The 23,139-nt window shown below is 41.8% G+C and overlaps 1 protein-coding gene across 9 annotated transcripts in view; it reads right to left on the bottom strand.

The window, feature by feature from the left end:
- TMEM63A (transmembrane protein 63A) overlaps nt 1-23,139 on the bottom strand; it is a 34,613-nt gene that overhangs the window by 8,576 nt on the left and 2,898 nt on the right. The window contains exons 1-17 of one of the 9 annotated variants that reach the window (XM_083733284.1): nt 19,385-19,745; nt 18,323-18,391; nt 16,650-16,835; nt 15,435-15,514; nt 12,918-13,220; nt 12,475-12,681; nt 10,797-10,939; nt 8,893-8,944; nt 8,177-8,285; nt 7,740-7,810; nt 6,347-6,427; nt 5,449-5,572; nt 4,470-4,603; nt 3,724-3,861; nt 3,224-3,377; nt 2,605-2,711; nt 995-1,081 (exon numbers count right to left, since the gene is read on the bottom strand). In XM_083733284.1, the coding sequence (XP_083589410.1) occupies nt 995-1,081; nt 2,605-2,711; nt 3,224-3,377; nt 3,724-3,861; nt 4,470-4,603; nt 5,449-5,572; nt 6,347-6,427; nt 7,740-7,810; nt 8,177-8,285; nt 8,893-8,944; nt 10,797-10,939; nt 12,475-12,497 (1,223 nt within the window). In that variant the 5' untranslated portion in view covers nt 12,498-12,681; nt 12,918-13,220; nt 15,435-15,514; ... (1 more) ...; nt 18,323-18,391; nt 19,385-19,745. Of the gene's footprint in view, nt 1-994; nt 1,082-2,604; nt 2,712-3,223; nt 3,378-3,723; nt 3,862-4,469; nt 4,604-5,448; nt 5,573-6,346; nt 6,428-7,739; nt 7,811-8,176; nt 8,286-8,892; nt 8,945-10,796; nt 10,940-12,474; nt 12,682-12,905; nt 13,221-15,434; nt 15,515-16,649; nt 16,836-18,322; nt 18,672-19,384; nt 19,746-23,139 lie in introns of those variants that run through there. The other 8 variants (XM_083733285.1, XM_083733279.1, XM_083733283.1 and 5 more) reach the window with 8 other exon arrangements.

Genomic DNA, 23,139 nt, shown 5'->3' with positions numbered 1-23,139 from the left:
GGAGGGGGAGAACAGATGCCTGAATATTGTCAGGAAGAAAGGTGGGGAAACTTTGGGGAAACGGTTAACACATCCCAGCAGCACATAAAAGACCATCACCTCTCCTCACAGCTGCTTTTTAAGTTAGAAAATAAAAAGAACAATCCAAGACTTTCTGTGCCACCTCTGCTTTGGCCTTTAAGTCCCACTGAAATCAATGAGGAAAAAAGTAATGAACTGTGTCCTTACATCCCTTTTATTTTAATGGGATTTCGGTGTCATTGCACAATACACCAAAACAAATTATGGTTTAAGAAAGCAACAAGAAGCTGGAAATATTCTGTGGCTTGAGCACAGATGTGGGATGATATGGATTCAACTGTCCCTGCTTACACAAACATCACTGTAGTGCAGGCATAGGCAAACTTAGCCCTTCAGATGCTTTGGGACTACAACTCCCATCATCCCTAGCTAAGAGGACCAGTGGTCAGGGATGGTGGGAGTTGTAGTCCCAAACAATCTAGAGGGCCGAGCTTGCCTATGCCTGCTGTAGTGCCTCAACATGTACACTGGCTAATATGAAATAAAAGAAGCCAAAGTAAGTAGTTTAAGAAGTTAGCTTTCCATGAAAGCAACTTTTTAATGTAATTAGTAAGCCAAAAATTTCAGCACCAAAAAAATCCAGTGTCTTAGCTAGAAAGCTGGGATTCTACATGTATTGTGGTTTTTACAGAACCATAGCTAGAGTGATCTTGCACTCCTGGGGGAACCATCCAGATTGCGCCCTCTAGCGATGGACAAATTAGCTCTTCTTTCCGCCTCTCCTCCAACCCCCACCCATTCAATTCCTCACGCACTTCACTTTCACATTTTCTTATGAGGCAATAATCAATATTTTTATTTATAGACATATTTATGGACATATTTTTAAGTCAATTTTGTGGGTCCTGTCCCCCGCCTGTCCCCCTGGCAGGGGCCTTCCTCGCCACCCCCAGCTACGGCCCTGGGTTTTTACCTGGTCAAACCAAGTGAAGGCAAAATTAGCACCATGAAGATTAAAAAAGTGTAGACCTTATGCATCATTATTCTGTTTTCACCAGACCTATAAAAAAAGAAAATATCACCTGATACATACTTATGCTATAAAACATGGGCCTTTGTCTTCCTTCTACCTTTCCAGTTCTTACAGGTAACAAAACATGAAATTTTACTATTTGGCCCGACTGCCAATTAGGATGCGGGCCCAATTCAAAGAGCTGGTTTTGACCTATAAAGCTTTAAACAGCTCAGAACCACAATGCCTTAATTACCACCTCTCCCCATATAAACTGACCCAGACTTTGTGATAATCATCTTATGCCCTTCTTGAAGTGCCCCTTCCATGAGAGGTCCGGAGAATGGGTCTTTTCTGTGGTGGCCTCCCATTTGTGGAATGCTCTCCCAAGGAGGCTCGCCTGACACCCTCATTACATAGCTTTCGGTGCCTTCGGCTGATTAAACAATCTATGGCCTTTTAAATGTGTCTTGGGGGGGCTATTTTTTATGTTATTCCTTTAATTAAGCTACAATTAGTGCAGAATGCAGCTGACAAGAACACTGACTGAAGTGTCTACCAAGATAATATAATGCAAAACATGAAAGATCTACATTGGTTGCCTATATTCTACTGGGCTGGGTATTCTGGTGCTTGTATTGTCTTATATGTACAGGTATCTGAAGGAAAAACCACCCCTGAATCAGCCTGTTTGGCCCTTCAAACTACATGGTAGGCTTTCTCATTGTCTTACGACCAGGAGAAATACAGTGCATAGCGACACAAGATAGGGTCTTCTTGGGGGTGGTGCCTTGATTGTGGAATGTTCTTCTTCTAGATATAAAGCTGGTGGCATTTTGGCCCCAAACGTTTATCTGTTTGCCCATGCGTGTATGGGATTATAGCTGCCCAGCAACTGACAGCCAAGAGAGGCTCTATGGGTGTTTTTAATTACTGAAGTTCAGTGCTGCGTTTTCAAGCTCCCTGGAAATGTAATAGTTTAACTATGCTGTTACCCATGCTGGGATTATCTGATAAAGGGTAAAGTTTTTTTTTAAAAAATGGAAGACAGACACGTAATAAATGCCATAGGCTAGGGATTGAGAACCTGTGGTCCTCCAGATGTTGTTGGGTGACAACTGTCATCATTCCTAACCATCGACCTGATTGGAGTCCAACAACATCTGGATGTTCCCTATCCTTGTCATAAGCAATCCATAGTCACAACAGGTCTGCCTTAAAAGCATTCAGTCTTTCAGTGCACACTCCCATAAGTCAAACACTACACCTGATTAGAAACTTTAGCAAAACAAATAAAAACAACATGATAGATTGTATTAGTTAACTCACCTAGGGAAAAGAGAGTGGCTCTTGTTATAACATGGCATGACCCTCATGGGCCCTTCCAACTCTATGATTAATGTCTAACTTCACCTTTGCCTTATGGCATGTTTACATTAAAAATCAGTGTTTACTTGGGAGGAATGGAAGCTGCTAGTTTTTGCGGTTCTGCTTTCTATAAAGTATGTATATCCTTCCTTCCACAGAATTTTGAGGTCTTTAACTAACAAAAAAGGAACATATATTCTTACGTTGTCCAGTGCGATTCAAGAAACGTTGAGTACAATACTATTGTTGGCAGCAAAGCTGAAAAGGACCACAGAATGAGTGTTGGGAAGAACTGGCTCACAACAGGGTTCTGTGAGGATGGAGAGGAAAGAGAAAGCAATGAAGCCCATTCTGTATAGTCACATTGAAAACAACTGAGCTGAAAGCATATCTGTTATATTAGCTTTTAAGAAAGGTATACAACTCACCGAATGTGGCTTAGTCTGTGGGAAGAATACAGAGGTGGTGACTAGGATTTGGCCAGTTACACCGGGCTTCCTCAACCTCGGCCCTCCAGATGTTTTGAGACTACAATTCCCAGCATCCCTGACCACTGGTACTGCTAGCTAGGGATCATGGGAGTTGTAGGCCAAAAACATCTGGAGGGCCAAGGTTGAGGAAGCCTGAGTTACACAGACTTTGACAAAAGATTAAGATGAAAGAGAGTGTTTGCATAATTACAATTTCTGGGCAAAACCCTCTAAAAAATATTTGTGGGAGGTGTTGCATAGGGTTGTACCATTTCCAGCTCATCTACACTTTCCGTGTTTTCCCATGAGGGCATTAACAGAGAATGAAACCGGAATGTAATGGGCTACTCACATTAAGATAGTGAATAGGCTTGGTTACGTTAAACTTGTCCATTGTCGAGATAATGATGGAAGGGGTTGTCAAGAAAAAGAGCACAATAAACAGGAACAAGTTGATGCTAAGCCAAAGAAACCACCACTTTGCCCCTTGAACTGAGAGCTTTTCCCTGCAAGAGAGAAGACACAGCAGATCAGCAAGTATTCTATACTTTGCAATAATGGTATTAACAGATGTACCTGTTGCTTAAACAAGTACAAAGCATGGGGCAGGGAAGAAAGAGGCATGTTTTGAAGTAGGAACTAACAGGCAGGGTGATGCCTTATCCCTTTTAAACATGACTGTGAGAAGGGTGGTTATTGTTTTGCTGTTTTGTTAAATTATTTACTTGTTTTTATCCTGTATTTTATTCTGTGATCTGCCCCGAGATATTATGGTGAAGGGCAGTATATAAATCTAAATAATAATAATAATAATAATAATAATAATAATAATAATAATAATAAAGAAGTTACCAACAGATATCCTCTGGATAAGTAGCATATGCAACATTCCACTTTGAAACAGAGAGTTCCTTGCTGTAGGCTGACGGCTGAGGTTCTGCAACACACCTAAAGCCTTGACATTTACAGGCATTGAAATCTTTAAGAATACTGCAATAAAATAAAGTATTTCAGCATTCATACTTGGAATTACTTGATAATGTACAGAGAAACTGATAGGAAAGTTACTATGCATGATCAAAGCAACCCCTGCGTAACCTTTCAATGTCACACAGCCACCAGAGGGTAACAATCAATATTGTTTCTTAGATTAAAACTGTGTATGCAGACACAAGTTATAACATATAAAAGTAATCTAACTCTGGCCATTCAGGCTGCAAGTACTTTAAATATCATTCACAACCTTGTTGTGGTTTTCACTGCCAAAAAATTAATACAGAAACTCTTCTGGAATTTGGATCCGTAGGTCTTTCAGATAAATGCAGTTCAAACAGAAGAGGTTCATTGTTTGATTAAGACAAAAGTCAATTGCCAGCTAAAATTAGTTAAATGTGAGGGGAGGAATGGGTGAAAAACCACCCTTGAGCTGAAAAGGCAATGTACTCTGAGTTCCATCTGCTGACTTCCTGTGGTATTTAAACAGATGCATGAATGGTTTTGGGCAGGGGGTGGGGTGAACTGGGATTGGTCTGTGTTTCATTTAGTGTAAACAATTCAGCTTTGATGACCATATTGAATTAAAAGAACAAAACACTTACTGTGTTGCCATGCCTTTCTCCTCAAATGTTACAAAAGCCATTCCCAGTGGCTTCTCATAAATTAGCTTTTCCTCTTTCAAATATTCGCTCAAATATTTATTGCTAACCTTGGTGTAGTAATCTATAGCATCCTCCTGTTGAAAGGAAGATTCTGTTACAAAAACAGTGTTGAATAGTTCTTACAGTTCAGATCTGGAAATAGTACTGTTTTCACTTTTCATATACAGTGGTGCCTCGCAAGACGAAATTAATTCGTTCCGCAAGTCTTTTCGTCTTGCGAGTTTTTCGTCTTGCGAAGCACGGTTTCCCATAGGAATGCATTGAAAATCAATCAATGCGTTCCTATGGAAACCGCCTTCAGACCAGGTCCGGGGACAGTCTGTCCCCTGACCTCTTCTGAAGGCCGACGGGGGGCGAAAGTCTTTGCTTCCCCCCCGCCTGCCTTCCCGGGACAGCGGAGGAATTCTCCGCTGTCCCGGGGCGATTTAAAAGCCCCCGGGAAGGCAGGCAGGGGGGACATAGACTTTTGCCCCCCGCCAGCCTTCAGAAGAGGTCCTGGATATCCGGGATATCCAGGATAGCAGGAAGCGCTTCCCTGCTATCCCGGACTGCTTTTAAAATGCTGGCGGTGGGGAGCAAAGCCTTTCGGCCCCCGCCGGCCTTCCTGGACCTCTTCTGAAGGCCGGAGGGGGGGGGAAGGCTTTGCTCCCCACCGCTAGCATTTAAAAGAGGTCCCCGGAGATTTCCCTATGGGCTTTCTTCTTGCGAAGCAAGCCCATAGGGAAATTCGTTTTGCGAAGCGCCTCCAAAACGGAAAACCCTTTCGTCTAGCGGGTTTTTCGTGTTGCGAGGCGTTCGTCTTGCGGGGCACCACTGTATTAAGCTCTTCCTATTTTAAACAGAGACATCATATACAAAAACTACAAAGCATTTTATCTTCCACACAGTTTTAAAACAAGTAATAAAACAGGCTCTTTACCTTTTTGCAACCTCTGACATCACAACAGCAGAACTGGCCAAACCATTTTGTGTGAATGAGACATCGTTTACCACTCTTCTGAAACGCTTGTGTATAATAAGCCACATGTTTCTCTGCCTTTTTTCTGGGCACAAACACATAAGGTTTCATGATGCAAAAACAGATTAATTCCCCAAAACTATGTGCCCATCTTAGAAACACATTTTTATAAGTAAGAGTTACAGAACAGCCCAAATACATACATATAATGCAACATGTGTACTAAAGATCTAAAACTTGTATCAGCTTATGAATGCCAAATCTTGCAGGTATGCACTATGTAGACCAATGGTGTTCCTATAATGTGGAAGTATCATGCTCTATATTTCTGTATATATTATGTTTTTGTCCTACCCTTCCCCAAGGAGTCATCCATGAGGCTCTCTTATTTTACCCTCACGATATTCCTCTAGGATAGACTAAAGCTGAGAGACAGCAATTGGCCCAAGATCATACGCTGAGTTTCTTTGCCTCATAAGAGATTTGAACCTGGATATCCTCAATCACCAAACCCCAACATACTGCTTTGCAATTTCAGGAACCACAAACTGAACTGGAGTTAAGAACAGCTACAGGGCTGTTTCACACTGTAGGGACATTATGGCTACATGTGGTAAAAGTCACTCTGTACATCTGTATAGAAAACTATAACTTTCTCTTGCTAAAATATTGTTTCTGTGTGCAAAACTTAATAGTATCTCATGACTGATTCTGCAAGGCTGAAATATTCTTAACAACAGCAAAGATAATACCAGCAGCCTGTTACTGGTGATCATCTCTAGCACCAGATCATTTTGCTGTTAACGTATTTTAAAACGAAGTGAATGCAGTTTCACCAGGGCATTTTTCATGCAGGTACCTTTCTGTGTAGAGAGAGGTGAGTTTGGACACATTATAACATAGCTGGACCTCTTGTACAGCACAGGTTGGATACGCTTCACTGCGAAAGGATGAAACAGATAATTACAAACTGTAATAAGATGGTGACAAACACTGCATTTAAAAATAAGTAGGCTCAGAATATAAATTTAGATATTTTAACACAAGCCTATTGTGATTGGGGCTCAAAGTCGTCTGAAGCACAGACTTGCTGTCCTCAACACTCTTTAAAAACTGATTTGGTGGCAGGTGCCAGAAGGAGGACACTCCTATCACAGCCTAGAAGGTACAGGACCCCTAGAATACTGTTGCAATAGCTACTGCCAGGTGCCATAAATGGCCTACCAAATTCCCTGGTCATGATACCGCAGCCTTGCAAACTACACTTTCCAAGGTTCTGGGCTCCTGCTGTGTCAGTGAAGGAGGAATAATGAAGGCTACCCACATTCGGGTGACATGGGAAGGGAGCACAAGGGTGCGGAGGAGGAAAATTAAAACTTGGGAAATTGTTTTCTGGCCCAGCCCCCATTGTGCTCCTGGTTATGTCACTGGGGGTGAAATAGAGCTAAACCTCAGAATAGAATCTAATGTTTTTTCTGGGTGTGTGAGGTTCCCCCCTCCCCCAAAAAGCTGTTTTACTTGAATCTACTTGAAGCTGAACAGAGATTTCACCCCACCACTGAAACCCAAATATTAATTCACAAAGTTAAATCTTGAGAACAAAGAAATTTATCAGGAAATGCTTCCTAGGAGCCGGTTTATCATACCCAAATATTGCTCCAGGCATTGGATAATCAGGAAAATTGCCACCGCACAGGTCAAAGCATGGTGCCAGGCAACAAAAAAATTATACTCCATTGGCTCCATAGGTTGTAGTGACATTCCATACAAAGCAGTTAGCCGAGTGCGGGAAAGTTCTCCTCTGACTGCTCTATTGACCCCCTCTTATGCCAATTTAAAATTAATTGCTGGCACAAGTTTACAAAGTTGTCAAGATACAGTGCCCCTTGCTCTTCTGTACCATTCCAGCTAGCTTTTTTACAGTTTTTCCTGTAGTGTGTGGGTAGATAGGACTAACCCCTGGTGCCAGTTAATATGGCAAGGTCTCTTCTTAAGAAGGAAGTCTAGTAGCTTATAAATCCTTGGCTGTCACTATACACAACACAGCTAGGGTAGACACTTAATTCAAGAACTACATTTAGACAGGCTTTGCAAATCAATTTTTAATAATAGTCTGTAGGTAAAATTAAACAACAACTTAGTTATGTATTTCGTTAAGGGAGCTTAAAACTATACAAGGGCCCTTTAAACAAAGAAAAATAAGCTCAAATAGAAATTCAGCCTCCCTCTCCCTCTCTCTCTTTTTTACTTACTTAAAGTGATTTTCTATGGTTGTTGCTTTGGCATTTTTGGGAAGATGAGTTATGAACAATGTGCGTTTTACCTACAGAACAGAAATTATTAGTTTCTCAGAGACTCTGAACTAGGGAAGAAGCCAGAAATGAGACACATTATTATATATTTCAAGTTGGACAGTGTGTATTTGAAGAGGAGGAAAAAAACAAGGATTACAAGTCTGACCTCCCCCCGTTCACAAAAAAACACTTTCCGCCCCCAGTTGTAACAGAACGGAATACAAGCTCCACCAAATTTCTTGGTTTTGTGTGTGTTCTGTTTTGCAGATTTGTCCCACAACCCAGCAAATCAGAAATGTGCATACATGATTTGTCAAGGGGTAGTTTTTCTGGTTTTAGGTTAGCTTACACTAGGAGAAGTAGCAATACACATTTTTAAGAATATAGAAACTTACTATGCTTTCTTCTTCATATTTGATGGCTTGAGTGTGATGTCTCATAAAGACAACGGTCAAAATCATGTACACAACAGCAAAAATAGTGTGCAGCCAGAAAAGACTGTTGCTGTGGAACACAAGTTTTGATGTATTAGAAGTGAAATGACTGGAGCATAACATTTGCCTAAGCTACTATTCAATTTATGACTTTTTAGTGGTCAGCAAGGCAGGATAGCAATCATAAGACTGACTATGTTGCTTTTTACAACCTCCCCTTAAACCATACAGGACACGTGTCTTTTAAAAAATGTATATTTTGTATGTATATTAAATATATTAAAAATGTATATTGAGAATGCTCAAGAAAGATTACCTACAACCCAAAATCCATGTAAGCTTTGTGCAAGCATGGTTCAGGATGAAAGCGCAATAAACAGCAAGGTCAACCTGAAGGGCCCTTAACTTTGAGGGCAAAGGAAGAAGCATTTAGACCCCACAGTACTTCCAATAGCAACCCAAGTCTATTCCAAATCAAACCAGGGATAAGTAAAATGCAGTACACTTTCCGTATATCTTGTTCTGCCATGCCTGCTTTACATACAATACTTGCTTTTTACTTATATGGCAGGGGGGAAGTCCCCAAGTGGTAAAATCAAGGAATGTGAGACTCAGGTAAATACTACAGTACATACACAATATACATATATGATGTTAACATCTCAATAGTTACATACCCTGCTCTTAGGTTTGCAATAGTAGTTCTGCCAAAGCTGTAAGGGTCTTTATCTGAAAAACAGGACAACAGCGCAGTATACACACTTTGAATTAATTCTTTTAAAAAGAACAAAATGCTCTTGCATCACTATAATATTACCACTGATTTAATATAACAGTTATACTCTTATATACTGCTTTCATTTATAAATCTCAAAGTAGTTTGCAATACACATAAAAACCACTGTTAGTATAGAACATATCATCAGTATACGCACCAGGGATGCTACGGACAAGGGCAAGTAAGCAAGACTAGAGTTTTTTACCATTCAGATGTACAAAATAATGGAGGAATGGGGCAGAAATGACCCCGAGCCTCATATCCTAAAGCATTGCAGTAGCTATCACATGTGCTCAAAGATCAAGTCACTGGGAATCTGGCATGCAATATCAGCACGCATGCACTACAAGAAGTCAGGCCAAGTTGAAGGACTCATTGAGTTAGCGAGGAAGGTAGATAACCTGTTACTCACCCTCCTCCACCTTAAAACTCATTGATGTCATTATGTATCCTCCATCTCAGTGCTCACTCTTCCCTTGGAAGGGCTGGACACACGGCCATTCTCCCACTGCTAATACCTTCCCACCCCAGACAAACTCCAAACAAGCATGCTTGTACCAGTTGGGTCCCTCTGCCAGATTCCACAGAGGAGCCTATCCCAGGCCCATTAGGTTAGCAACAGTTATGTAACACCTTTTGGAGCCTAAAAATCACATAGGAAGGAAGAAAAGACACCCCCCCCCCGAAATATAAAGGAAAGAGGCAGAAGGAGCAAGCCGCCACCACTCCCTTCTGCTGTTTGAGGAGTAGGTAGGGGGTTCTAATTTATTTGCCAATGTGGAATAGCATAGGCCCACCACTTGGATATTATTTTTAATCATTTGGTATAAACATCCTGATTCCTATGATATTATCTCAGAAAGAATACATGCTAAAAATGAGCTTCTGGGTTCCTTTAAAAGACAGAGAAAGCACAAACTCTGGCTAGAGATATTGATTATAATATATATATATATATATATATATATATATATATATATATATATATATATTAAAAAACATGCCTTGTTAGTTTTATTGATTTCTTACCTACAAGCTCCAGCGCCTTAAGCATCGCATGTAAAAAGAGACAGATTTTGAGCGTACCACTTTCAGTTCCATTGAATGTATTATGCATTATACAATCCTCTTCTTATGTAGTCTTTTTGCCAACTTAATCACCCCTTAACTTTTCAAACCCCCTTGGTCTTGTAAACACAGGTTAGTTTAAAAAGTGATGGAAAGAGGCCTCGGGATTATTAGGAGTTGTTGACTCACTTTTTGTGTCATCCTGGGGTAAAAGACTGTTTAGCTCTGTTCATAGCAATTATCTTTGGTATGCTGAGACATGGAATTCTTATTTTTTCAGTGGCCACAACTGTGAACAGAATGGCTAAAACAGCCTAGGATGTATTCCAAGCTGGAGCTGTTGGTTCAGAAGGAAAACTACCTATACCAAGCTAATCTAGACACACTGTGAGAATCTAATATACTTGGCAAAAAAAACTTAGTCTAGTTACTGAATACCAATGCATATGTTTATACGCTCCATGGAGTAGTAATAGACTATCATCAACACAGATGTGCTACTCCAATATAGAAGCACTAATTTATTGTCAAGGCCACAATAGAGGTTTTACCAGATGCCCAAAGGTTTTCTGGAGAAAACGAAGTAACTATGATATACCCCACCTACATAAGAGTACTTTAATCACTGGACCCACCACAGAGAGATTTTCTAACCAAGCCCCGTAAGAATAAGCGAGCCCTGCTCATCAAAGCATTAAGAGTGACATGAAACACCAAGTCATAAAAGGTTCTCACCAAGTAAGTCGCCTGATAAATTGACAGGAAGTATGATGCTCAAAGACAGCATGCTGACTACAATCAGCAGGCAGATGAGATGGCGCTGAAAGGCGAGATAGGTAATGGCATCCTCCCCACATTTTACACGAATCTCTTCATCGCTGCACCACAAATAACAGAACAGGTCAGTTGCCAAGTTTTACAAAGGTGGGCGTATGCTTAAGAAGAAGGCTGACTAAGGATTGCATTGCAGCTGCAGACTGAAAATATTCTGTGTTGTACAATATGGTGGTATCATAAAAGGTCACATGGATACAGAAGCAAAAGAGGCTAGGCAGTAAAAAGATGCTGAACGGGTTCAAACAAAAGCACATCCACATGGAAAGAACAACTGGCATTTGGCCCACTGTCTACAATTTACAGAATGTGAGTGCTTTCTCCTGATTCAATTCTATACGGAATGAAAAACTTTTTAAAAACTGGATTACGGAGGCATTATTTGCACAACTAAAAGCAGATGCCAATTTGAAATACAGCTAAACCTTTGAACAGAATTATCACACTAAAGACAATATCCTGCAGATGCAGAAAGACACAGTAAACACAATAAAAATAAATAAATTCAATGTTTTTGTAATGGGGCAGGACAGTTTTGCTTACTGTAGAACCCAGCAATACTGACATGAAAAACTATTGAGCTGGGCAGCATTACACAATTTCAATATACCAACCTGAAAATTATTTCCTCTTATTTCAGAGATACATATTTTCATTTGTTTATTTATTTTTTTGAAAACAAAGAGGTTTACAATATACATAAAAACCATCTAAAATGTTAAAATCAGAAATCAACTATTATAGAAGGGTATTTTCTTAATTGTCATCATAAGGTTGGCAGTTCTGTATCAACATTAAATCTAACCCTTAAGCATGACAGTATTTACTGCAAAGCACAGAGCTCTAGGTAAGATGTGTGATCCTGAAAATCATTTTAATGAGAAGCAGAAGTACACTACTATTCATTATAACTGGAAAAAAGTTTCCTGAAATGAGATAAATTGCAGAGGTGGGAAACCGAAAGTGGAGTCCCTAAGGAAGCTTGCACTTCCTACTTTTGAGAACATCTTAAAAACTCAAATTTAGAATCATGATTTTCTTGGCAAGCTCATATAAATGAGTCAACAGCAAGATCTAATGATCCTTCCCTAGTGAATTTTTATTTGGGGACTTGTGTCATCACAGCCAGTCTATCCAGCTGTTAAGATGGTAAAAGATCAAAGAAGTGTGTAGGCTTGCTTCATATAATAATGGATTAGCCTTTTTTAAAAAGAAAAAGAAAAAAAGAAATCACACATACTGGGATACGAATTAGAGATTTTTTTAAAAAACACATTAAATTTATAAATGCCTTTATATAACACAATTCAAGTCTTATTTCAAAGCTGTGGGCTTACTAACTGTTTTTCTAACCATTTTAACCATAGTGCTGTCCCTTCTTGCATTTAATATAAAAGCTTTCTATTCCGCCTTATAATTAATAATTCCCAAGGTGGCTAACCAAAATCCAATTGCTGCAATGATAAAGCATAGAACATTAAAAATGTACAGCCCTCTGTTTTCAAAATTGCTAAGAAACTGTTATTAAGCAATGTATAGCATAAAGAGCACTCAGATCTCTGCTACTTTGCGTACTCACCTCATTCGAAAGGCAGATATCATCCAAGAACAAAAACCCTAGAAGAAACAGAAATATTCTTTTTTGAACACCAAGTGGGATCCACATGTTCCCTGAAAAGCTGCTCTTGGGGTTGTGGGGCAATCCAAAACGGCATGTGTTGCTGTGCAAGAGGATGCAAATTGGAACAGGAAACTGGGAGTAATTAGAAGCTATCCCCTTTGCCACCTCATGAGAAGAGAAGACTCCCTGGAAAAGACCTTGATGTTGGGAAAGATGGAGGGCACAAGGAGAAGGGGACGACAGAGGACGAGATGGTTGGATAGTGTCTTCGAAGCAACAAACATGAGTCTGACCAAACTGCGGGAGGCAGTGGAAGACAGGAGTGCCTGGCATGCTCTGGTCCATGGGGTCACGAAGAGTCGGACACGACTAAACAACTAAACAACAACAATCCCCTTTGCATGAGCAGAAACACCTCCTGCACCCAAAAGCTCTCCGATTCTTCTGCTTGGGTAGGAGGCAGAATGATCAAATTATAAATTTATATTTGTAATTTATTTTACAGGGGGAAAACACTTTGGGTTGGTCCTAAGACTCCTAATAATATCAGGACACAATGTTTCAGAGAATACCCAAAGTAATTGGAAAGCTTTTGGGGGGGTGGGGTGGGGAAATAAGAAAATGCAAAATAATGCAAAATACTACTGACTTCATCGGGGTCCAAATCATCAGGATTGGCTAGATCACCAGATACAGTGGTATCACTAGAATACACAAAGGAAGACCTCAAAATTAGAATACTAGACTTAACAACAGTTTCTAAAATTCAAAAGCATATTTAAAAGAAGCTCAAATAAAGCAGCTAACAGAAATACTCCAAAGGGAAAAGAAACAAATAGTTAGGAGGATAGCATACTACAGTGAAAACATGAATAACATTTTAGACAACTGGGGGGGGGGGTCTGTAGAATCCGTTCTGTAGAAATTATTAACTCTCATATCAATATAATGCTTTGCTCCCGAAAAAAGACTGCAAAGCAATATTTTTCTAGATCTCATTCTATGACTAAGACACTGTGACACAATACATAGCTCAGATCCAGTATTTCCACAAGCCCATTGGTGCAAGGATGTTCCCAAATAAGTGGTTTACATTTCCTGCCTCTTAACTACTAAACCAATGGATCCCATCCAAACTAGTGAGAGGTCTGTGAGAAGTATTCATGTGGTGTGTGCATGTCCCCACCGCTCAGAAATTACATACCTACCCTCCATTTCCATTTTTTCCAACTGGGAATTCATGCAGGTATTTCTTTACCAATGTGTGCACCCTTAATAAAAACAACCATGGAAGTGCACCGCAGCAAATGTTGTGAGATTCCACAATGGGCAACATGAATATCCCTTTTGGATCTGTCACCAGAAAGCTGGTCAAGGAAGTCTGCTTGCTGTTCTTCTTTCCCTTGCTGGCATGGTCTCTGTTTCAGCAGAGGGCATAGCTTTCTAAATAACCCATAATGCAACCCAACCTTAGGGGAAGCTACACAAAGACTTCTCACCTCGCCCTTCAAATATGAAACTGGCAACATTCTGGTAAGTTTCAGGAACTATTATTCTTTCCTTCTTCCGTGTCCTTAGGTTAACTCGTCACCACCTGTCTTGACATTTCTCTCTTCCTTCACTCCCAATTCATGTTTACACATTGTAGCTGTTTGTTCCCCCTCAGTTTTTCTACAGAGGTTTTGAGCAAGAACAGTCTTTGCAAAACCTTCATATTAAAATTAAAGTGCTGTTTTATTTTCTGCAAACCCTGACCTCAGCATGCAGCAACTGGAAATGGAAGTAAGCAGTTTCAGCCACTGCAAGAAAAAACATGCCCTGCACTTGCAGATTCTTCCTAAAGATCTAGTCTTAGACAGCTGTTTTGCTCAAGAGAAGTTTTGAACGAAACTTGGGTTTCACAAATTAAAAAAAATATGTACTCCAGGGCTAAACTAGGTGTAATGCGCTAAACTCATCATTGACAATGGGCTTTTCTTTTTTAATCAATACAGTAGCATGCATGACCAGGTAATTTTCACGGGAATCACAGACATGCACACACACACACCCGCCACACATACATGCTGCACTTTTTTATTATTTAAAAAAAACCCCACTACTGAAGCAATTCCTAAAAATGTACTTAGTGTCACAGTTCCTCCTCTTTGTAATCCACAGAACTGTTGGTGTTTGTGGTCTATGACAATGCCTATTACAGTGGTACCTCGGGTTACATACACTTCAGGTTACAGACTCAGCTAACCCAGAAATAGTACCTTGGGTTACGAACTTTGCTTCAGGATGAGAACAGAAATTGTACTCCAGCGGCGCAGCGGCCCCATTAGGTAAAGTGGTGCTTCAGGTTAAGAACAGTTTCAGGTTAAGAACGGACCTAAGTACTTAACCCGAGGTACCACTGTATATCAAACTGTTACATGGGGCAGTAAGTTTCTCTGCTCACATACTCCCTACAAGTCTGCTCTGGGGCACAGGAGCACATGGCAAGAGAAGGGAAATGATACGTTGCATCACACAGCCAGAAGTCCTTGCACTAACGTAGCTACTTTTTTGTTGGATACCACCCTTGGTCACCAACAGCATGGCACTATGCCCTCTGTATCTACCAATGTTCTGTGGGGGCCATTGTAACATTTTGACACTCATGTTTTCTACATCTTGAGAGCCAGTGTGCTGTAGTGGTTAGAGTGTTGGGACTAGGACCTGGGAGACCAGGGTTCAAATCCCCACTTGGCCATGAAGTTCACTGGGTGACCTTGGGCCAGTCACTGCCTCTCAGCTTAGCCTACCTCACAGCGTTGCTGCTAAGATAAAGTGTGTGTGTGGGGGGGGGAGAAGTATGTACACCACCTCGAGTTCCTAGGAGAAGAATATAAATGCAATAAGCAAATGCATTATATAAATAAATAAACTTTTACCTCAATGCTTCTGATACCAGGGCAATACGACCATAATCCCAGAATCTTTTTCTTATAAAAGAAAATACCAACAATAAAATCTAAAAGAAAAGAAGTAACATTCATTCAGAGGCATAAGGTTTCGTTATTTCATATTAAGCTGGCTTCAGATATGACAGTGCCATAAGAGCACCAGGACCAAATTTTTCATACTTGACAAAAACTATGGATTTTTATTGTTGTAACACCAGAAAGTAGCTTATGGCTACTATTGGACAGGGCCTTTTTTAGAGCAAAAAGAATAAAACATGTGCTGTGAAGGGTGGGAAATACCTGTCTTAAGCTTGACGAGAAAGAATTCAGACAAATCCACGTTATGGTAATTCTGACATGGTACTCTGAAATATAGTTTGGCAACTACCATATGCTCCCATTTTAAAAAGACTAAAAAAAAAAGGAAAGTGCTGCAAATCCTATTATCCAAAGATGACCACACACTTATTCTGCATCCCCTCCATATATATTTCTTTGGCCAGGACAAGCCAGACCTTGCAGCACAGTCTGTCTGAAGGGAAGGAAAACATTTGTGCAAGACAAAGGATGCATCTATTTCAGCAGGGTAAATTACATAATGCGGGTGGCACTGTGGGTTAAACCACAGAGCCCAGGGCTTGCCAATCAGAAGGTCGATGGTTCAAATCCCTGCAAAGGGGTGAGCTCCTGTTGTTCGGTCCCTGCTCCTGCCAACCTAGCAGTTCGAAAGCACATCAAAGTGCAAGTAGATAAATAGGTACCGCTCCAGCGGGAAGGTAAACGGCGTTTCCGTGCGCTGCTCTGGTTCGCCAGAAGCGGCTCAGTCATGCTGGCCACATGACCCGGAAGCTGTACGCCGCAACCCCAGAGTTGTCCACGACTGGACCTAATGGTCAGGGGTCCCTTTACCTTTAAATTACATGATGATTCACCCTTAAGAACACAAGCCCTATTGGATTGGACAATAAGTCCAGCTTATTTACAGGAAACACTTTCTACATATCTGCCATAGAGCTTCTCTTTTTTGCAGAGGATTCTGGGACTTGTCTTAACACACATGCTCAATTGATGTGGCACACTGACCATACTTCTTGAGCCTCACCATTGCCCCACCAGACCCTTCCTCAGACCTTGCTTTGGGAACTTGGGGATTGTATAAGAGGCAGTTATCTGCCAGAACTGAGACTCCTAAAATTTACTTACCAAAAAGCAAGTAACATCGAGCAGAAGGACAATAGGGACTCCACCAAAGCTTACACCTTGAAGCACAGTACTTCCCCGTGCTCTGCTGTAGCAGTAGGATCCATTGCCACCACGGTAATCTGTTTTAGTCCCATTCCATGAGTGAGCCAGCCACAAATCTCCAAAGAATGGAATCATGTTGTTTCACTTAGAAAACAAAATCATAGGGCAAGTTACAACAGGCAGGCAAGCAATATATATATAGATAACATATAGAGCAATGGAAGTCAGGAAAGACTGGCTGAAGCAAAATCTATATTAATAAAAACAACAATTCCCCATTACTTAAATAGCTTTGGAACAGTTCAATGGAACAATCAAAACATAAGCTTTTATTGCCAGTATGTACTTTGTCACAATAGTCCTGCCTCTATATTCTATACCATCAAGGCCCAAGTCATGAAGGAATTAGTATGAAAGGATTGCATTGGGAAAAGCCTGCAGCAGGATGGAACTGTAAACACCACAGATCTGTCATTTTCTAGCTCAGCTATGACACAAAAAATGCTCCCATAGAAACTCCCTTATCATTCTCTCTCATTCATATATATCACAGAGGGGTGGAGAGAAACAGAGACTGAAATTCACCACCGCCAAATAATAGGTCACCTCTGTGTCCTCATAATATGTAAAAAATAATAAAGGTCCTCAAGTATGCTTTTGTGGTTGGCACTGGCTGGCACCAGATTTGTGATTTTTACTGTGGAACGCAGTCAATCAACACAAGTATCAATTTTATAATAGTTCTGGAGGACTGCATGTAAAAAATCTTGTAATTTCAAGAGAGTAAGTTTTAATTCAACTGGATCCAACCTTGATCCAAACCACATGGGAAAGCAAAGCGTCCCAGTGTTTATGCTTCAATTGCTGGGGTGAAGCAGTGACCTAGAGGACTGTGACAAGCAGGTGGGGTGGTGCCCACGGCACACTCTCAAAACTGCCAATCAGCCCCAAAGGTTTTGCAGGGCAAAGCCAAGTATCAAAGCTATCCAATACCTTAAACTGCTTTAGACATATTCATAATTTCATGCTTTAAGCATGAAGGAAACTGGTTCAGCCCCATCCAGCTGCTATAAACAACTGAATAGTCTTTTAAATTGTAGGTGACAACCAGCCATCATGAAGTTGTGCATGTACCGGCAAATCATCTAAAGATGAATGCAAAGAGAAAATTATTTAAGAGCTCACAGCAAGTGGCAAAGCAAAATCTAATGTAAAATCAGATTTTACTTTCTTATGAAGGAACTTTCAGTTTTCACAGTTATAATTTACAGTATGAACAAGAAACCATCCAAACGAAGACATCCAATATGTTCTTTACAAATTCTATGACGTTAGGCCTCATTCCAAAACAGATATAGTTCATGGTTAAAAGGCAAGTTGATGGGTGAATTATCTGTTTAGATCAATGCCTCCCAAACTTGGGTCTCCAGCTGTTTTTGGGCTACAGTACCCATCATCCCTGACCACTTGTCCTGGCAGCTAGGGATGATGGGAGTTGTAGTCCAAAACCAGCTGGAGACCCAAGTTTGGGAAACACTGGTTTAGAGATGAAACTTGTTCACGTCCTGTCATCCCACACATTAATTTAATTTCAAGGGAATGAACCAGAAAGCAGCACTTATTTTACCCACCAAATCACAGCTCCACAAGAGAGGTAACAGGACAATGATTGCCCTTCTGTTTCTGAAATTCTGATTTGCCTGCAACAAAAATAATTTCAGGGCAGTCTACAACCTGCAGAGGGCAGAAGAGAGCCATCCCAGATCTATCACTAGGCGGTTGATAATTACACATCATCTCAGCAATTATCAAGCCTGCCCAAACTTCCCTCAACAGAAGAATAAGGTATTTTATTTATTAACAAATGTCAACCAGCAATAGCCTGTTCAGTGCAGGTGCTTGGGAGAGGCTCAGAAATTAGATCACAGCCCAACTTAACTTGTGATATTTTAAGAAAACGTGGGCGTCTACCCTAGGATAAGTAGGGATGAAGGGTCTAAAATTGCCCCTCCCTCGTCCCCAGAAGTTTAGGGCTGCCACCCTCCCCTTCCCCCTGGCAGGGGAGGGCCTGTGCTTTAGCACCCACAGAACCTGCTGAAATTTAACTGGGCAGCTTCTCCCCACCCACCCGCACCAGGAAAGCGGCTGGATTTCTGCCAACTCATACAGCTGTTATAGACTCGGTGCCTCTGAAGCCATTAAAAAACAGTTGTAAGACAAAACGTGGCCATAAAATAACGGGCCCATTCGAGATTAGAACTACAGGTGGCGAAAGAGTGCGAGTAAGTTGTTTCAGAGTCGCACAATTCACCAGGGAAGTCGCCTCCACTTGATAATAAAGAGAAAATGGAAGCCAGGTGAAGAGAGGACGGAGGGGACTTGCCTGAAGTCGAAGGGGCCGGGAAGAGGAGCCGGGAGGGAGGCTTAGGTGGGTGCCGGGGACACACACACATAAACACACGCCTTGGCCACAACTCACAAACACTTTAAGAGAGCAGGAAGTGGCTGGGGAGCAGCCGAAGAGGAGCTGCTGCTCTCCCTGCCGGGCAGGGGCAAAGGACCCCCCATCCCCACCTTCCCACCGCCTGGCCACGGGTGGCGCCTCTGCTTTAATTCCTCTTTCGAAGAGGAAAGCCCGCCCGGTTACCGCCGCGCACAACCCCTTGGCCAGAAATGGCCCCGTCCTCCGTTACCTGAGCCACCAGCTCCGCTAAGTGGGAATGACGAGGGCGCAGGTGACCCCGCCCCGCCCCCGTCGCGAATGCAACAGATGACTTGCCCGAGCCGCGCATGCGCCCCCGTTATGTGGACCAGGCCCTGCCCTGCCCTGCCCACCGCTCCTCGGTGTGAGTCTTCTCCCTCCACCTGCGACGAGCCTTGTTGCGGCCTCAGGAGAACGGCCTTCCCTGGCGGACACGCCCTTGGGCACCACAAGCAGGCCGCGCGCCGACGTGCTTCCGCCCGCTTTCTGTAAGGTGACAACGAGGCTGTGGTCGTTGCGTTTGTAAATTCTTCGCAGGTGAGGCGGGAGGAAACAAGGCAGCTGCTGCTTCGCTGGTGACTGATAACATACTATATAAAAATAATAAAGGTCCTCAAGAATGCTTTTGTGGTTGGCACTAGCAAGCACCAGATTTGTGATTTTTACTGTGGAATGTAGTCGATCAACACAAGTATTAATTTTATAGTAGTTCTGGAGGACCGTGTGTAAAAAATCTTGTAATTTCAAGAGAGTAAGTTTTAATTCAACCGGATCCAACTTTGATCCAAACCACATGGGAAAGCAAAGCGTCCCAGTGTTTATGCTTCAATTGCTGGGGTGAAGCAGTGACCTAGAGGACTGTGACAAGCAGGTGGGGTGGTGCTCATGGCACACTCTCAAAACTGCCAATCAGCCCCAAAAGGGAAGACCTGTTCCAGAGGTTTTGCAGGGCAAAGCCAAGTATCAAAGCTATCCATTACCTTAAACTGTTTTAGACATATTCATAATTTCACGCTTTAAGCATGAAGGAAACTGGTTCAGCCCCATCCAGCTGCTATAAACAACTGAATAGTCTTTTAAATTGTAGGTGACAACCAGCCATCATGAAGTTGTGCATGTACAGGCAGATCATCTAAAGATGAATGCAAAGAGAAAATTATTTAAGAGCTCACAGCAAGTGGCAAAGCAAAATCTGATGTAAAATCAGATTTTACATTCTTATGCAGGAACTTTTAAGTTTTCACAGCTGTAATTTTGCAGTGTACACAAGAAACCATCCAAATGAAGACATCCAATATGTTTCCTTCCTCTCCCATGATCCTAAAACTCAAGACCATTCAAGGAAGCTGAATGCTGGAAGGTTCAAGACAAACTAAAAAATTGTCTCATCAGCTGTCTTTCTTACCAGCTAATGCTAGTAAAAGGTGCTTCTAGCCTCCAGTGATAGGGTCTAGGAGCACCTCCTGAATACAAACTTGCTCCTTTAGAGGGAGTACAAGTTGATTCAGAGCAAATAACTGGTTGGTCTCTGAGACCTGGGAAATGTTCTCTGTCTGAGTCTTGCCAAGTTTCAAGCTTAGTTTATGGGTCCTCATCCAGCCCACCTATGCACTGATCCAGGTCTTGCACATCCTCTCCTGATTCAGATGTTATAGAGAAATAGAGCTGAATGTCATCAGCATAGTGATGACACCTCACTCCAAATCCCCTAATGACAGCTCCCAACAGCATCACATAGATGTTAAATAGCATTGGAGACAGAATAGCGCCCTGCTGCACCCCACAGCACAAACACAAGGTTACAACTAATCACTGTAAGCCCATCTGTTCCTCAATTTGTGAACAGAATTGCTTTTGTTTGGCATTGTTTTTCTGGTGGCAAAAGCAGCATTTGCTCACTAGTTAGCAAGCACTTTTCATTTCTGGGAATAAATGAAAATGTAGTGTCTGTGACATGGGTCAAGACTCTCTTAAATCCTTCTAACCATTTTATTTTGAAGATACCACATACCCCCCGAACAGCTCTTTAACACCCAAGGAAACTAAATGTGCAAGTGCATTTGTGTGACTTTCTTCATATGTGGCTTAGATTACTGGACACCAGGACGTACAAATTTCAGATAAACCTCACCTTTCCATTTATCCTTCCCAGCAGGATTTTCCTCTGTGGGTCAGCACCCCTGTAGGGTGTACATATCCTCAACATTTTGGGCACCAGGTGGTACGAGGAGTTACCACTTACATAACTGCTCCCTGTGGTCACAACATTTCCACTACACAGGCATTTTGTTTTTTCTGAGTGGTGAATGTTGAACTGTGGCCAGATTAGCTGTTAAATGCTTTTTGTTGAAACCCTAATTAATAGATCCAATTCATTTTCTTGACACTTTACTTCCAAATCCTTTTGAAGTTTTCGTCACACAATATGCTTCTTAGATGTAAACCATTGATGCTTTACATGTACCTTCATAACATAAAGTGATAATATTACACAAGTACCATACAAATCAGATTTTTGCACTCATCTGTAATACTGAGCAGATGCAAGCCAGTCTTTCCTGTTACATGAACATTAGGCTGTAGCCCAGACCAGTCTGAGCCAGCTCAGAAGGCACCTGTATAATTATCTATTGGATTTTGCTATTATTATTTAGAATTTGAATTAACTTGACATTCAAAACATGCTGTACAAAATGTTTTAGCCCAGATCTACCAATACCAAGACAAAGGTCTACCAGGCTTGCGTGTTGAGCACACTGCTTTATGGTAGTAAGTCATGGGCAAATTACACTCGCCAGGAGCAACATCTCAATGCCTTCCACATGCACTACATCAGGAAAATTTTGGGCATTGCAGGGCAGGACAGAGTCTCAAACAAATATGTGAATATGATCAAGCCCACATTCCCAGCATATTTGCACTCCTGTCTCAGCGACGCCTGCACTGGCTTGCTCATATTTACAGAACAGAAGATGGCAGGATCCCCCAGGACGTGCTCTATGGGGAGCTGGCTTCAGGCACAAGGCCTGTTGGCAGACCAACTCTTATAAAGACATCTGCAAACGTGACTGGCGACTGTGGGAATCCCTTGCAGTGCCTGAGACAGTTTCGTCATACATCCACAGCAATGACCAGAGGAGGAATGACCGCTGCTGGGAGGAGCGCAGAAAGAAGAAATGCCATGGTACACCTGCATCAGCACAATTGGATGCCTTCATCTGCCCCAGCAGCTTCTCCCTTATCAGTCTCTACAACCACAGCAGGTGCTGTAACTCTCAAAGGGTTTCACTCTACTCCCAAGGTGCACTTCATTGTCTCCCAAGACAGACGGACGCCAACAACAGCAGCTCAGGCCTGGAAGCCAACCCTGTATGCAAATTCTTTAATCACATGGCAATATTAAAAGGTTACATTTGTGCACGACAGGAAAAAAAAATCTGTTTTCCTTGCTCTCTATTCTGAAACCTCCGCTGCTATCCGACCCCAGCTACCTGATTCGCACACAACATTACAATACTCTTTTCTTCTTCAAGCTGCTTACAACTTTGAATGGGAGCATTTTGTTGTGAGCTTCCATTTGTACAGTTCTAATTTTAATAGTACAGATGCTCGTGTTGTTAACAGCTCTGCAGTGACAGTAATTTAATTCACACCTCCTTTGCACTTTAGGAAGGCAGCATGAGTTCCCACTGATAATCTCACAGAACATACCCAATGCGGTGAACACAGGATAGTGCTGCTCTTTGAGGTAGGCAGGGAGCTCTTGTTGGTGTGACATATGCAGTGTAGCTAGAGGCAGCAAAGGGATGTGAAAGTGAAATGTATGATTACATTATTTTAATAAGATAGGGAGGTGCCTGCTCCCATCTCCCCCCAAAGGAATGACTTTAGCACAGGAGTGGGGAATCTGTGGCCCACCAGATGGGGTTTAACTTCCAACTCCCGTTGGCTTCATCTAGCATGGCT

This window comes from Podarcis gaigeae, assembly GCF_964106915.1.
Source record: "Podarcis gaigeae genome assembly, chromosome: 3".
Taxonomy (NCBI): Eukaryota; Metazoa; Chordata; class Lepidosauria; order Squamata; family Lacertidae; genus Podarcis; species Podarcis gaigeae.
This window is presented reverse-complemented; position numbering and strand designations above follow the sequence as displayed.